General features: G+C 37.2%; 3 protein-coding genes across 4 annotated transcripts; 1 reads left to right on the top strand and 2 right to left on the bottom strand.

Annotated features, from left to right (window-relative positions):
* Nucleotides 1–1,201: 1,201 nt before the first annotated feature.
* On the bottom strand, nucleotides 1,202–4,213 carry LOC132184769 (cell division cycle 20.2, cofactor of APC complex-like). Its single transcript, XM_059598516.1, has 5 exons — nucleotides 3,993–4,213; nucleotides 3,577–3,828; nucleotides 2,336–2,605; nucleotides 1,656–2,237; nucleotides 1,202–1,554 (listed from the first exon to the last, which is right to left on the bottom strand). The coding sequence occupies exons 1-5, from the start codon at nucleotides 4,098–4,100 to the stop codon at nucleotides 1,426–1,428; spliced, it is 1,341 nt and encodes a 446-aa protein (XP_059454499.1). The 5' UTR covers nucleotides 4,101–4,213; the 3' UTR covers nucleotides 1,202–1,425.
* Nucleotides 4,214–5,436: 1,223 nt separating this feature from the next.
* On the top strand, nucleotides 5,437–11,816 carry LOC132184778 (uncharacterized). 2 transcript variants are annotated; one of them, XM_059598530.1, is made up of 6 exons: nucleotides 5,437–5,539; nucleotides 6,128–6,223; nucleotides 8,271–8,449; nucleotides 9,494–9,592; nucleotides 9,690–9,841; nucleotides 11,163–11,816. In XM_059598530.1, exons 3-6 carry the CDS (start codon nucleotides 8,279–8,281, stop codon nucleotides 11,548–11,550), a joined length of 810 nt encoding a protein of 269 aa, XP_059454513.1. In that variant the 5' UTR covers nucleotides 5,437–5,539; nucleotides 6,128–6,223; nucleotides 8,271–8,278; the 3' UTR covers nucleotides 11,551–11,816. The 2 variants fall into 2 exon arrangements, with proteins under 2 accessions (XP_059454513.1, XP_059454521.1); XM_059598538.1 differs by lacking the exon at nucleotides 5,437–5,539 and adding an exon at nucleotides 5,565–5,892.
* A 79-nt stretch (nucleotides 11,817–11,895) lies between these two features.
* On the bottom strand, nucleotides 11,896–13,134 carry LOC132166769 (putative leucine-rich repeat receptor-like serine/threonine-protein kinase At2g24130). The gene has a single exon (XM_059577685.1). The coding sequence runs from the start codon at nucleotides 13,132–13,134 to the stop codon at nucleotides 11,896–11,898; it is 1,239 nt and encodes a 412-aa protein (XP_059433668.1).
* Nucleotides 13,135–16,926: the final 3,792 nt, after the last annotated feature.

Below are 16,926 nucleotides of genomic sequence, written 5' to 3'. Positions count from 1 at the left end.
ATGTTGAACAGCCAAAGGTCGAGCAGCAATGGGAGACATTTAGATTTCAATCAGGCAATTTGCTTCTAGTCATTCTATAAATAAATGAATTATTTTCCATCCTGATTTATTAGAAAATAAACTTTAATGGGGATAATTATTTTAAACAATCAATGAAAATGGAGATAATTGATTAAACAATCATGATTTTTCATGACCCATAAATATTAAATAGAGATACAGCCCCGCCACAGGCCCATTCGGTTTTAAATTCAAGTTGTTCTTTTTTCTTTTTTGGTTTCATGATATAAACGAATAATGGAGATGATTTGATTAATGTTTTTTAATATCTTGTTTTTGGGTTGGTCAAACGTTATTTGAAGGAGGATTTAATTTTTTTTTAAAAAAAGATTTTGAAATAGCCTCACGGACCGGATTGACAATTTTTGATATGACCCACAAACCGGACACGAAATTAAAGGTTAGAGTCTGTTTAATTAAATAAATTGGGTTATAGTTTACTAATATAGTCTTACTCATGCAGTCATGCTAGCAATTTTTGACATGACCGCCTAACATGAAACAAACATAATATAAAATTAGATGGTTAGGGTTGAGGGGTAATTAAATGGGTTAGGTTAGTGTTGACCTATATAATTTTATACTCATGCATTGACACGACCCGAATCTAACACATGAACACGAAATGCCACCTTTACCGATAGTTGGTTGTTAAAAAAATAATTGGAAAATTTTGATGCAAAAGGCTTGGTGATTGTTTTTTCACATGAAATAATGCCGGATGTATTTATACTTGTAGGATTGCATGAATTTAGTTTTGAAAATACACAGGTGAAAATTGGATAATAAGGATATTTTGGTAATTTTAACTTGTGTAGTATCCTCTTTTTTGAACAATATGATATAAATGCAGTATTTTAGTTTCATATTTACAACTGATCTACCAGATAAAAAAAATATTTTTTTAAAAAAACACATACAATAATTCCTTATTTTACATCGAGAGATTCATGAAAATTTCAGTGTTCTTATTTTTTTTATTATTTATCATAGTTGTGGTTTTTTACACAACAAATGAAAAATACTTGAATTTCCTAGACGAAACACCATTTTGACGCATAAAAATGAAGAGTGATAGTTACAGAGACTATGGGAATTGGAAGAGAAGTTCACACAAGCTACATGATGAGAAATAGACAGAATTTACATTTCAAAGAAATTAATACTTCAAAATTTGAATGAAGCAATGAATTAGTGAATACAAAATGCAAAAGAATTGACCCTATAAACTATACATCCGTGTGAGTGTGACTATAAATTTCTATCATCTATCTACTCTACTCTACGTATATTCATATTCATCGTGCTACTATTTTCTCTTCTTCAAAGCAAGTCAAAAACACTTTGACCACTTGCTAAGGATCTTCATCGGATGCAACTTGCCAGAGCAAACGGCTTTGTTGCAGGTTTCCTCACCCCTGGGGTCCCAAACACATTCCAAAGTACCAGAGCTTCATCCCCAGCCGCAGATGCCACTGTGCAACCATTAGGACTCTGAACATATATAATCCAAACCAAGTTAGAGATAATCCAAATCAACAACACAACAACAAACATTCTTTACATAAAAACCAATTACAAGGTAGACTTGGTACCTGTGCCATGTAAAGGACGCTGGAGTGATGTCCAGTGAGCTTTGCCAACTTCTTCATCGATGGGTATTTCCAAAGAGTGAGCTGATACTCATCATAACCATGAGAGCTGAGTAATTCTTCCTCATTCGTGTTCCATAGCAAAGCACACACCTCTGACCCCGTGTCAACTGAGTTCTCGCACGCTCCCGTGGAGGTGTCCCAGAATTTGATGCACTCATCACCCAAACCTCCACCAGAGACTAGTAAACTACTCTGAAATGGACACCAAGCAAGGGCCCTGACTGGAGCTGTGTGATCCTCAAGCTTGTGAAGCCATTGTCTTCGAGCACTAGAAGAGGCCAAAGACCTATCCCATATATAGACAAGATTATCACTCCCTCCACTAGCCAATCGCCGGCCTGAGTCTGACCATTTTAGTCCACAGACCTCCAGTTGGTGGCCCATGTAGGTTTTGACAGTGGGGGATTTCGCCCTCACATCCCTGTTGATGATTTTACCATCCATTCCCCCTGATGTAAGGATGTGATTGTTCCAAGCCAGCGAACCAACTCTTTGTGTGTGATCGTCTTTGAATGTTCTTATCTGTATTAACAAAAAAATAAAAAATAAATGATCAATTCTACATATTCAAAAGAAAACGAAGAACAACTAATTAGGTTTTTATTTTTTAAGGTGAGGACCTGTCTCTTAGCAAAAGAATCCCACAGCTGGACGTGGGAATTATTTAAGCCAATGGCGATTTGGCGGCCATCAGGAGCCCAATTGACACTTGTTACAGGGCCGTCTTCATCATCAATTGTCACAAGTTCTGAGTTAGAACAATTAGATGCATCCCAGAGCCATACAGTGTTTCCAAGAGCAATGGCAAGGACATTGGTGCTACCCCAGTCTAATAAATTCAAGTTGAAGTCATCCACCATTTCAACCGCATCTAACATCCTCTCCGGTCTCTGTCCAATTAGATTGGAAAAGTTAGTACACAAGATGATTTGGAAAACACACAAGATTAAATCCTTCAAAATATTTATCCAATGTTCTAAAAAAAAGTTAACATCATAGCAATTTGAACAAGGTCGTACTCAAGAAAACAAAACGAAATTGACCCATTCCATCAATGAGAAAACCCATGCTTTATACGTACACACAACCAAACATGGAATACAAATATTATGGCATAAACAAGAGCCATTGCCTCAGACCTATCAAAATATTTGGAAAGATTATAACATTAGCTAGACCCTGAATCATAATAGGACAATTTAGGAGGTAAAAATTTGGAAAGTTCCCATTTCTCATTATAGAAATTCAGCTGAGCTCAAACGAAATGATATGGAAATTCAGTAGAACTTTAATTGAATTTTTTTCGTGACTAAAAGGTTTAAATTAAAAACTCACATACTCCAAAGTCAACCAACAATTGGAAATTTTAGAAAATGGGACATAAAAATGAGTCATAGATTCACAAGATCCAAAAGAACAAAGCAAAAAGAAAACCTAAAGGGCAATAAGTCTAGGTCTTATCAGGTACCCCATCTTTTAGATACATAGTTACCATGCAGACATACAACAAGTTAACAGTTTATTTATACAGAATTAATGTTGAGCAAGAAATTCATAACCAAAACAAGTATTTCTAGTTCTGATGGATGAAGCATACCAATGCAATACTTATTCATTTTGGCCTTGAAAACCAACCATAAATTCACAAGCACCACGATGAGAAGTGCAGATACCCACAATAAAAAACAGAAAACAAAACCAAAAGAGCAAAGGCTTCCCTAATGAGTTAACTTTTCAAATGGCCTAATGTTGAAATATTTTTCATATTTGAAAATCCAAACCGTCCAATTCTTCCAAACACTATACTGTTTAACATATCAATTCAAGTCCAAATCTGAAGACCAGTTTTAAGCAATTATACCTGAGGAATGCGTCGCAAGGGCTTGGTAGGCGATGAAAGCAAGTCCTGCGGGAATGGGCCGACTGGTGTGGAGGACTTGTTCTTGAACGCCAATATCCTTCTGTTCATGTTGCAGGCGTCAGCAAGTTTGTCCCGATAGGCCTCTCTGGCGGGAGAGATGGCACCGTGGTTCTCTTTGCCTTTGCCTTTTCTCTTCCTCTGGGTGAGCATGTCAAAGTCCGTGGCCGACCGATTGGGGACGAACCTATCCAACTGTTGTCAATAACAAAAAAAATTGGATCAGAAACCCTAAACAAAAAACATGATTCAGAAACTAGAGCAAATGATCAGAATTTATGTGAAACCCTAATTTCAAAACGAAACCCTAATTTCAAAACAAAACCCAAAAAAAGAAAAGAAAAATTCAAATTTCTTACGTTTTCCCGAGAATTAATTTTTTGGTAGTATTGTTCCAGAGAATCCGTAGATCCTGCAGCAAGGATAACGGAACGGAGAGAGGAACCTCTAGATCTCGGCATCCACATCCCTTGGATCGCAGAGAGACACGGAGCGAGATTGGTTTGATCGCAGAGAGAGCAAGAAACAGAGAGAGAGCGGGAAACAGAGAGAGAGAGAGAGAGAGAGAGAGAGAAACACAGAGAGAGTGTACAGTGAGTAGACAAAATAGAGTGGTAAAAAGTGTTTATATAGGTATGGTTTGGAGGGAGGGATCGCCTGGACAGCCAACTGTAGTCTAGGCTCTTGTTCGACGCAATTTTTTACGCCGTTGGATCAAGTGGTTGCGTTAATTTTACGCTTCATTTTCAGCCGTCCATGCCAACTGTAGGCTCGGCTTTTGCACGACGCGCTTTCCATATGCTTGGCTTTTGTTCGACGCGATTTTGTACACCGTTGGATCGAGTTCCCGCTTTAATTTTCAGTTTCAGCCGTCCACGCCCAGTACAGTGCTATTACTAACTTCAGTATTTACGGTGGAAAAATAGCCAAATAGGACGCGGTTCGACGCACCAACTGTAGGTTGGGCTTTTTTTCGACGCGATTTTCTGCACTTCTTGATTGAATTCCCGCTTTTAATTTTCATTTTCGGCTGTCTACGCCCACTACAGTGTTATTACTGACTTCAATCTTTGTTGTAGATAAATAGTAAATTTATTTTTGGGTTAAATAAGTTTGACCGTACGTGGTTTAACCATTTTAATTTTACCTATCTTAGTTTTAATTCATATTAAACCGCTTATTGATTAAGACGAAGTTAGCACTCTTGTTTAACTTCCGTCTAAAAATTTGATAGAAATGCACATTAATTCAATAAAAAATTGACACATGACAATGAGGAATATTAAAATTAAAAAAAAATTAAATGAAACAATTAATTACTAAAACAATTAATTAATTAATTTTTTTTTTTTTAAATGTGGCCGAACCACCTTCAAGGGTCATGAGGATGGTTCGGCCACTCTAGACTGGTTGTATGGGATGTTCGAAATCACCCCCAAGTAATATGGAGGTGGTCGAGCCACCCCAAAGGGCTTTGGGGAGTGGTTTGGCCACCCCTTGTTGGCCATGGGGTGACTCTACCCCTCTTTAATTCTTGTTTATTTATTTACTTTTGTTTTTCATTTTTTTAATTGTTTTAAAAACTAAAAAATAGAGATTAACAAACACGGCCTCTCAAGTCCTGTGGTGTTATATGCGTGTGTACAGTATTTTTTTAAAAAAAAATTTATTTTTAATTTTTTTAAAAAAGTATTATAAATGCAATGTAAAATACAAGAACCCATTATATCTAACTACTACCCAAAAAGTCATAAACGACGGAACAAGTAATGTTAATTATTCCAAAGAAAAGAAAAAAAAAAAGAAAGAAAGAATAAATCCCAGTTGCCAACGTTACACTTTTAGAGAACAAGAAAAAGAAAACCAGTGCATTCATAGAAAAACAGGGGTTCACCACCACCAACAGGTATGAATCTCCCTCCCGTTCCGATTCTCTCTCTCTCTCTCTCACTCTCTTCGGTTTCTCTCCCTTCCGCTCGCCCTCTCCTATTTTCTCTCTCTGTGCCTTTCTGTATTTCTTTGAGGAAAGTCGTAGATTAATGCATCTTCCATGTTTCTTTAAACTCTCCAACTCTTTTTGGAAAAAAAGTGGCTAAACCTAACATACTGTTGAAAGCAAGCCGATTTGAAATGGATACAACAGGACATCAAATCTCATAATTGTTCATTTGTCCTCTGTTTGGTTCCGAAGAATATGAGCAATTTTACCAATTTACATCTTCGTTTCATCTGCCCTGAGATTGAGATCGGTTGTCAAGAGTATGAGCAACTTTTATTTTTGTTAATTTCGGTCTGTTTTTGTCGGTGCCTTTTGAAGGCAAAATAAATCTCTCTAAATTTTTAAATTAATTATCTGTGTCAACTTGTTATGCAAGAAAGATGAAAAAATAAAAGTGCACCGTGCATGTCACGTCTTAACACCCACTTCTTAATTTCCATTTTCTTACATTTTTTCTTTCTATTTTTCTCGCTTCATTACTGTATCTTCTCTCAGTTTCACTGCGACTTTACGCGGACGAACACAACCCATCACTGGAATCTCGCCGGAGCTCAGATCTTCTCTCGGGAAAAACTCGCCGAAATTCCACCGGTATGCTTGCATATCTCTCTCTGCGTAAATAATTATATGTATGCGTCTACGTATGTATATGCACGTATCTAGATGTGTATTTTAATTTTAATTTTAATTTTTTACTTCTTATGTTTGTGTTTGGATTCAAAGATCTATGTGATTTTTCCTGAAATTACTTGAATCAGAGACTCAATTTGTTTTGCGGAGCTCTTCATTTCATGCTTGAATCTAGCGTCCGGATTTATTCTTTTAGATTTGGAGATTAATGGATAGGGGCCTAGAGCTAAATAATTTGGCTTGGAAATGAACGTATCTTTGGATTTTATTGCTTAGTTTCTCAATTCCTTAGCGCGGGCATGCTTGGACTGCAATTTTTGGATACTGTAATTGTAATCGTCGACAAAATCAACTGCTTGGTGCTGAACAAGAAGTTATGGAAATTTATGTTAAGGGTAACTTTCTGGGCTTTTTTTCTCTTCAATTTTTGGTTTTGCGTGGTGTCAAGGAGCTTTAATTTTTACTGAAATTTGAAGAGCTCTGGAATTATTTTTGGGTTGTAGAGATAAATGCATATTAGGGCAGGAGATGGTTCATGAAGAATGAGAATGTGCATAATTAGAATTCTGTGTGGAATTATGCAAAATTTTTTGGTTTTGAGGAAAGAGTTAGGGTTGGTTGGATTAGATTTCAAGAACTAGGATGTGGGAGGTAAGGTTTTGTTGGGGAGTAATTTTGTTTATTGGAGAGGGTTAAATTCTTAGTGCCGTTGTTTGTGCAGTGGTTAGATTGAGGAGAAAGTATTTTAATTAAGTCAGAACTAGACAGGATTTAAGAAATTCTGGTGTTCAGATGAGAATGCATGGCATTGTCCTTTGGGCTTCCTTTCCAAGCTGCATAACCCTTGAGACACCATATTTCCAGAACATGGTTGTTTGTTACTGTTCATAAAGCAGTCTTTCATTTGGAAAATATTAACAGAGGGAACCACAAGGGGGGATAAGTGTCACCAAAGGCATATTGAAATAAATAAGGAGAGCTTCATATGTCCCATGACATTGTTGTGCAAGGATGGTACTGCTGGTTAGTCACTTAGTGGAGCTGAATAGTGCAAAATATCATATAGGGATCATTAATTTTCTTTGATATGTTAATTTTTATAATACTAAAGAATGGATATCCTGTCTGTTCTGAGTTTGGATTGACACCCTAGCTCAGATGCTAGGAGCAATTGGAATTTTTATGAGCCTAAGTGCTAATCACTTATTGGTTTGTAACTAGTGAAGTTATAAGGGATGCAAAACAAATTGAAGTTGCTGCAACTGATCAATTATGAAGAGTCTATATAGGGATAAATAGTATATAGTATATCTTCTGTTCTGGAAAGCCAGTGCATGGATAGGTTGACCAGCAAAAGGTCGAGCAATAGGAGACATTGAAATTTCAATCAGGCAATTTGCTTGTAGTCATTCTATAAATAAATGAATTATTTTCCATCCTGATTTATTAGAAAATGAACTTTAATGAGGATAATTATTTTATTCCTGGTTATTTTTGAGTTACAAGCGAACATGCCTGAACTGGAGAAAGATCTCCGTGTTTCACATGCAGCTTTAATGATTTACATAGCCTTTTGGTGTAAAATTTTGTGAGAGGTACAAAGCAGGTGTTATATTTTCGCCTTGACATAATAGTAGCTATATACTTAAAAGGAAAATATCAATGCTGTAGGTTTATTTTTGATTGTTTTTTGAACAATCTATGAACACAGATCAACCCCAGCTTTATTGTTCTCTTTGTCTTTGTTGTCATAGATTTTTGTTTAACTATTAAAATATGGAATAGCTCTCTGGTTGCGATACCTGTGTTAAGAAGCTTTTAGTCTTCATGCTTGATTTTTTATCTGACACTGTACAGATTATTAATTGGCATTAAAAAAATTGACTAGAAGTTCGCAATATGGCCTCTTTAGATGACTCAAATAAGAATCTTATGGCCAAACAGCGCTTCTTCTTGATCTATCCTTTTGGATGCAATAGTAAACATTTTTTTTTTTTTTTTGGTTCAGTTACAGAAATGTACAACAATGTAGGAAGCCAGGCTGGGGTGACAATACCGCCAACAAATTCTCAGCCTAATCCATTTGGAAATGCATTTTATGGAGCTGGTTCAGGGCTTATCCGAGGTGGATTGGGTGCATATGGAGAAAAAATCTTAGGATCGAGCTCTGAATATGTGCAAAGCAATGTAAGTAGCACATAAGTTTATGATCTAAGATACCATTCTTGTATAAGCTTGAAAGAAAACAATATTCATGATAACTTGGATGTTGTCATGTATGTGCTTCAAGTTATATTTTTTTATATGACAGGATCTTAATTGATTTTGGGATCTGCAGAATTAGCAAAATTTGAAGTTTATTTTCAAACTTGTTCATTCAAGGGTAGCATGATGCTCCATCTTGGATTAGTTAATTGTGTTTTGTCTAGCAGTTCAATACACACGTAGGTAGTTGGGGACATCACTGTAAATTTAACATAAAATGATAATTCTCTTTTTTTGTTACTCATTCTGTCCCATAGTAGATGAAACTTTGCAAATAACATGCATGTTAATGGAAAAAGAAGTTTCTAAAATACCCTTAGATGGGCCAAGAAACGCAGGTTCAAATTTAAGGGGATTTGGGAGGTTAAATGGATAAATGCTTTCAATTTTTAAAACCTTCATCTATTTTGGGACAACACAAAAAGGAAACCCACTATCTATCTATAGGACAGAGGGATTATATATATATTTTTTTAAATCAAAATATGTGATTGCCTTTCCTCTTAATCAATTGTTGAGAATACCATATATATATATATATTTAAAAGGCTACTTACAACTACAGCTATTGCTCAACTAAGCTCTAATCTTATTTAAATTAGTATTGGATTAGTAGATCCTTTAAATTAATTGAGTCTAGCCACTTACATGTTTCAGCCATTCTGTCCCATCTAAGATCATACACTCAATCACCCCCTTCTTTACTCCTCCTTACTTCTAGTGGCATTATTTTAGGTCTCCATTTACTCTTTTCCACTTCATTTTGAAATTTTGATTTATTATGTGAAAAATATATTTGACTCTTTCATTGTTGATGGACATCTCAAGCCCCTTGTATAGAAGTCATAAAAATCCTAGAGTCGGTCCCTTAAATTTCTGGGCTATCTTGTGCAAAAGCATTTTTTCGGTTGCATTCTTGATCCTGTTTGTTCTTTATCTTTGATATTTTGTGCACAAATGAAACAGATAAGTTGGTACTTCTCAGATCCCCAATATTATTACCAAGTGAATGACCACTATGTGAGGAACAAATTAAAGGTTGTTCTGTTTCCATTCCTGCACAGGGTAAGCACTATTCACATTCTATTTTTCCTCTAGTTGACCAATTTTGTTTTCCTTCTGTAGTAGTTACATCTTTCTCTCTTATTTTCCTTGTCTTCAGGGCCATTGGACACGGATAACTGAACCAGTAGGGGGCAGGCTCTCTTATAAACCCCCAATTTATGACATAAATGCACCAGACCTCTACATTCCGTTTATGGCATTTGGTACCTATGTTGTTCTTGCTGGCTTCTCGTTGGGTCTTCAGGGAAAGTAAGTGAATATTGTTTCTAATATTTATGTAATTGTAGTCATCTTCCTCTTTTATTTCAGATCACATGAAACTGATTATTTTCCCTAATTTTACTTATCAAAAAAAAAAAAAAAAAAATTATTTTCCTTATTTCTGTTAGCATTAAAGTGCGCAATGCTCGTGTCTAATTGCTATATTTTTCACTATTGCATTTTGATGATCTTGTGGTCATAATCCTAATTCACTGCATATCGTTGTATGAAGTAGTCTGCATAGAATAAGTTCCTTTCCTCTGAAGCTGATTTTTTGTCAGATTGATTATTGGAATCAACACAAATTAAATAGAATTGATTATTGTCATTGCTTCCAAAATAAATCTGAGTATTTCTGAAGTGCTAATATTGACAGTAAATATGGCAGTATTACTCAGGCTATTTGATGGCAGTTCTGGGAGCTATATCCTCTCTCTTCCTCCCTTCTGGGAGCTATATCCTCTCTCTTCCTCCCTCCCTCCCCAAATAAGAATTTCACTGCATTTTAAAGCTTAAGTGATATACTGTAAAGGTTAAAGTTTGTAAACAACAGTGAAGACGTACTAGTGATGGCAGTATGGTGCTGGAGGTGGTCGCCTGTTTGCAATGGTAACACTGTAGCCATTATGACCAAGTATAAGCATATTTTTCTTTTTTCTTCACCCCAGCTGTGTTTAGGGGTTCGATGTTTCTGTTTTGTCCCTCTCCCTTCTTCTCTCTCTTTCAGCCTTAACAAAAGCTAGAAAAGTGTTCACAGGTTCTCTAAATATGTATAGATTTATCTTCTTTCTGTTAATGAATGGCTTGTGGGAGAGAGGTTCTGGAACTGTGAATTGGGGTACCACATGTTTACCAGACCCTTTTCCAAATGGGGTATGATGCAGCTTTGGGCCTTGTCCACTGGCCAGACCACCTTGTTTTACTGGTTGGCCATTATTCTTTCAAGACCTGCATGTTATTGGGGCAGAATCTTGCCTTTGCAATCAATCATAAAGCTTGGATAGGTTTGATAAAAGTTTTTCTCGTCAGAAGTGTTGGTTGATTCCACCTCTCACAATTGAGTGAATCTAGAATTATCCTTCTGTTCAGTTGCAGAAGCTGCGTGAACTTCCTCATGGTCCTTTTCGAATTCCGTTTTGTGACATCAATTTTTGTTATTTAGTTATTATTTTGGTGTTGTCTCCTTTTCTTGATACAATGTTGAAATCAAATCATTTAATTTTCTTAATATTTCAGCACTCCATCTCCTTTATTTCCTTTTTCTCTTCTTGGCCTGCACATTTTCTAAAACATTTTCATTTATTGCCAGGTTTAGCCCAGAAGCTCTGAACTGGTTGTTTATCAAGGGATTGCTTGGGTGGTTTCTGCAAGTAGCACTTCTGAAAGTGACATTGCTTTCGCTGGGTAGTGGGGAGGCACCCTTGCTGGACATTGTGGCTTATGCAGGATATACTTTCACAGGAATGTGTTTGGCTGTCCTCGGGAAGATAATATGGGGATACTCGTACTATGCTTTAATGCCTTGGACCTGCTTATGCATGGGTATCTTCTTAGTGAAGACGATGAAGAGAGTCCTCTTTGCAGAAGTGAGGAGTTATGATTCAAGCAGGCACCATTATCTCTTGCTCTTTATTGCTTTGGCTCAGTTCCCACTTTTCACATGGCTTGGCAACATTAGTGTTAATTGGCTTATATAACTTGCTTTCTTTTATGCTTTAGTTAGAAACAGTTTGTGTTCATAGCAATTTTCTCGATCTTATATCAACTGGCTGCTCTTTGCTCCCAGAATATTCAACAATTATGAACTTTTCTCTTTTTGGCATGTTTGCTGTTTGTGGTGTTATCGGAAATGTAAGATGTAACATTGGAGGAAGCAGTGAATACATGGAAGTAGGAAGACACACCTAAGCAGAAATTCATCGATGAATAGAAGATGGGTACATGGTTTTCAAATTCGTTGTGATTTTATTCTATTTATTCAAATTTAAAAGTTCTAAATTTTTGTGATGATTCTACTATAGCATTTTGATGTGATGCATCTCTCATTTGCTTCCATTGGTCTGCCTAAGGCATTCTGAAAATGGCCTTTGCCCTCCGTGGCACAATGGTATGATGGTTGGACACCTAAGGCAATTCCTTGAGAGGTTGCCTCTAACCCTCCTTGTGTGAGTAATGAATTCCGGTGGAAGATGTCCTGAGAGAAAGTTGTTATTCAAGTAGAGGATTCTCCAGAGTCGCTCCAGTCTTTCCCCATATTCCCTCGGTATGGGACCAGTGAACTGATTATGTGCGAAGTTAATATGGGTCAAGTTCTGAATTGTGACTAGCTTGGGAGGTAAGCGACCATGGAACTGGTTATTTTCTGCGTCAAGCACTTGAAGCTGCGTCTCTTCTTCAGAAAGGTTGGTCGTCTCTATGCCCTCGAAGCGGTTATTTGAAACATTTAGGTAAACCAGCCGTGTTAATGAAAGGATGTCGTCGCTAATCAGACCTGAAAACCTGTTGTCACTTACATCCAGCCGAATAAGGTTTTTGAGCTTTTTAACCGGTGAAACATGGCCTGAAAGTATGTTATGGTTTACGGAGAGTGTTGTCAATCTCACAGGAAGATCAGGTAGATATCCATAGAACTGGTTGGCGCTGAGGTCTAAAGTCTTGAGTTGCCATAAGCCTGTTAGGTCAGGAATGGTGCCTGTGAGAGCGTTGCCTGCCAAGCTTAAATACGTTAAGCCTCGTAACCCAGATATATTGACTGGAACTGATCCAGAAATCCTGTTTCCCGAAAGGTCGAGACGTTCAATATTCTTGAGCAAAGTAATTGAGTCAGGAATGGTGCCGGTGAGATAGTTGTCTGCCATCGAAAGTGTGGTGAGCTTTTTAAGGTTGGAGATGGTTTCCGGTATTGTTCTTCGGAACTTGTTCTTGCTTAGGTTGAGGGTGGTGAGCTCCGATAGGTTCCCGATTGATGGTGTCAGAAACCCATCATATTGAACACCATCAAGATCAATTGCGATAACCCTGCTAGATACATTGTCTAGAGGATTACTACATAAAATTCCCAGAAACTGCTCACCAGTACTTTCGCATGGATCCACCATGAAGTCCCAACTACTAAGGAAAGTTGTTGGAGAGATTGAGGTGGGATCAATGGCGTGCCTCAGGCTGCGGAGTGCTTGAATATCAGAGTCCAGGGTCGATGAATGGATAGCCGTTGCAACAAAACTTAAAACAATGATGAAATGGAAACAAAGGGGGGAGATGGAAGGCACTTTTCTGGCCATTATTTCAGGGGGGTAGCTGCGTTTTTTGTGGGAGTGTGTTGGTATGCTTGGTTTTCTCAAATGCTCCTTATATTGGCCTAAAAACCAGGGGAGATGGATAAACTAAGTGCATAGAATATGTATGTTTTTTTATTAAGGAAATAGTTATCATGGAAATTCCATGGCCATGCCAAGAATGTGAGCTACTTGCATTGAAATTTTCTGGTTGAAAGATGGATGGTGTTTTGGTTTTGTTTTTAACCAATTCAACCAACCTTCTTTCCTCCTTAATCAATCTTTAGTGATCTTCTTCTTGTTTTTACCAGTCCATGGCTGCCACAGATCATAAGGAAAGGATGGATCAGCTAAGTCTATTACTCTGTAGACATATGAGAGTGAGAAGATTAGGCTCTCTCGCTCAACAAAATTTGTTGGTAAATTCATCTTCTCCAACCCAACTCTCCAATGGGAGTTTAGAGGAAAGGAGAGGAGAAGATATGGGAGAGAAGGGATAAACTTTTACGTTTTAAGCTTTAGCATAGAATCGACCATAGGAATTGTTCACTCGTGTAAAAGATCACCTAACTCTAATAACTTTTAGGGCCCGTTTGGTTTGCGGAATAGACCATTGGAATATAATGATTACTATTCTCTTGTTTGGTAGGGATCTATTCATGGGAATAATTATTCTCATGGGATGACTAATTCCATACACACAGGAATATCTATTCATCTAAAAAAATGAGAGTATAGCTATTCTTTATCTAATGGAATACCTTTTTCAAAAACACCCATAATATTATTTTTATTTTATTTTAAACTTAAAAAAAATAAAAACTAAAAAAACATAAAAAATAAAGTGAATGGCCGCACCACCCCTGGATGCCTCTGGGGACCACCCCTGAGGTTTTTGGGGGTGGTGCGACCAATCCCCGTTTCATTTTGGGGTGGCCATAATTTGCTTCAGAGGTGGCACCGCCACCCCAGAGGTCCTCTGCGGTTGCTGCGGCCACCCTCGACCGTTGTTGTGGGCGGCCGGCCACTCACTTTATTTTAAGATTTTTTTTTTTTTTAAACAAAAAGCTAGTAGTCAATGTAAAGTCGGGATTTTCTTTTCAATGTTGAAGTATTGAATGAAAGTGATCTCTCTTATAAATTATTTGATAAAACACAATTCAACGTGTAGCAAGTGAGTGTGCAGTGCATTGAGATCATTTCACATCGTCTGCTTTTTTGTTTGGGAAATTTTCACGTGTTATCATTTTATTGTTACTAACGTGGCACACTAATGGAATTCGTTAAGTGTTTTGATTGAATTTGACTACATGGACTAAATTGTTATTTTGGTTTACCTTGAAAACCTTCAAATTATTTTTTAGTACCTAGGTTTTCACTTTTTTATTTTTTCTCACCTAGGTTTCAAATTCTATCACGGATGGTACCTGAGTTATGCGAAAATACCAACTTAATACCTCCGTCACACATATCGTCACATACAAATGTCATGTGTCATAAAAAAAAAAAAACAATTAAAAAAAGTGAAAATTATGGGGTGGCCCGGCCACCCCATTTTGGCCAATGGGGATGGCCGGCTACCCCTCAAGGCCGGTCTAGGGGTGGCCAACCACCCCTAGACCTTTAGGGTGGTTTCGACACCCCCGTTTTGGCGACCCCTAGACCAGTTGCAGGGAGTGGCTGAACCACCCCCAAGGTCTTTGAGGATGGTTTCAACCACTCATTTTTGGCCATTGGGCTGGCCAGCCACCCTCAAGGGCCTTGGGGTGGTTCGGCCACCCCAATGGGCAAAATGGAGGTGGTTGGCCACCCCATAATTTTCTTTTTTCTTTTTTAATTTTTAATTTTTAATTTTTTTTTTAATTTTTTTTTAATTATGTACTTTATTTGATTTTTTAGGACACATGGCATTTGTATGTGACAACACATGGCATTCCGTTTGTTTGGGCTAACGGAATGTGGCAGGGGTACTAAATTAGTCTTTTTTTCATAAATGTCTGTGATAAGATTTGAAACCTATGTGAGAAAAAAATATAAAAAGTAAAAACTTAAGCACTAAAATGGTAATTAATCTTATTTTTTTATTCCACAATAAGCAATTTATAGTTTAAGCTAACGACCTAGACTAATTTTACATTTTTTTTAAGCTCCACTTCTCTTTGTTGCGTCTTTTTCTTTGAGGTTGATGTTCTCTTCCTTTATTTTAGGTGTATGTGCCAAAAATTCAAGGGTGGCCCCAACTTGGCGCACGTGCAAGCTTTTCATTAATTAAATAAGAAATATCTCACTCTTTTTTCATAAGTAGTTAGACACAAAATTAGACATTGGATGAAAAGAATGAAGCACCAATTGGTCAAAAAAGTCTAATTATGTTTTTTGCGGACTGAAGTTAAGTTATGTGCTTATATGGTTAAAGGCATTAAAATATTAATTAAATTACTAAATTAATATTTTTATTACTTAAAATTATTGAGGTAAGTGATGATTTAAGTTTTAACTTTGTATTCATAATTCATCTTTTACTTTAATTAAATATTTCATGTGTTAAATTTTTTAATAACCCCTAAATATAGGTTGTTAATAATGGACTAACTTTCTCATAAACTCATTTTACAAATACTGTATTTTGACTAAGGATTCGTTTGGTGTAACGGTTTTCAAGTATGCAACTTAAAAAAAAAAAAAAAAAACAAAAAGTGATTTTAAAATGTAGTAAATAAAAACTCGATTATTAAAATCCCAGTTAGCGTTTGATACAATTGTTGTTCAAGTCTTAAAATCATAGCTAAAATTTATTTATGATTCCTCTATACTTTTACTTATTTATTTAATTTTTTAACAATGATTCCTCAATACTGAACTTACTGAATCAATGCTTTTTTTTTTTTTTTTTTTTTTTATTCAATTAAGGAAAACGGGTTACAGGACTGACTAATTGACTTCAAAAGGGGTGGGCACCCCAACAATACAGTCCAAAAAGTAAATGCAGTACAAATTTAAGAACGAAATCTGGATTTGGTCCAAAAGGACCAAACAGCAGGCAATGGCATACAAGCCGGGCCTTTTCCAGGGCCGCACAAGGCGGTTACAAATAGCAAAGAGACTCGATAAAGAGTCCGATGCAGTAAAGGCAACAACCACGTTGTTGCAGTTCAAACACTGCATAAACCGATTCGGAGCCGTAGAAGGCCAACCACCAACAACAAAAATCACCCAAATAAGATCCATCCACTTCAGTACAAGGGGGTGAAAACCCACAGAAAATAACAACAAAGATAAAAAACAACAACAGAAAAGCTGCAAAAAAACTACAGTAGAAAGCCAAACACACAAAATCAACAAGTAAAAAGCAAAGGCAAAACAACCACAACCAGATTCTGGGCCAGCACCGAAGATCGGAGGGCCAGGAATAGAAGAAACAAAAAAACCACACAGCACCGGCAGGGGCAGAGGTAGGTGGGCGGAGGGAAGATCGGAGGAGCCACGCGAGGAGGAGAAGGCGGATCTGAGGTGGAGATGGGAAGGCAATGGCGGATCTGTGGATAGCTCGACCAATCTTAGGCGGTGAAGGGACGGCGGAGGCGGAGCAACGAGATGGGGCGGTGAAGGTGGCGCTGAGTGGAGCTGGCTGAGGAGCAGGGGAGAAGAAAAAGAGAAAAAAGAAAACCAAGAGAAAAACCAGGAGAAGAGGAAACAGGGAGAAAGGGAAAAAGGGGAAAACAGAGAGGATACACAGGGGGGTGGGAGGAAGGGAAAGGAAAAGCCTTTCCCTCCTCCCAGGAGAAACCGCACTAGGCG

The sequence above is a fragment of the Corylus avellana genome, chromosome ca1 (genome assembly GCF_901000735.1).
Source record: "Corylus avellana chromosome ca1, CavTom2PMs-1.0".
Lineage (NCBI taxonomy): Eukaryota > Viridiplantae > Streptophyta > Magnoliopsida > Fagales > Betulaceae > Corylus > Corylus avellana.
The sequence above is the reverse complement of the archived record's forward strand: the minus strand, read 5'-3'. Positions and strand labels throughout refer to the sequence as shown.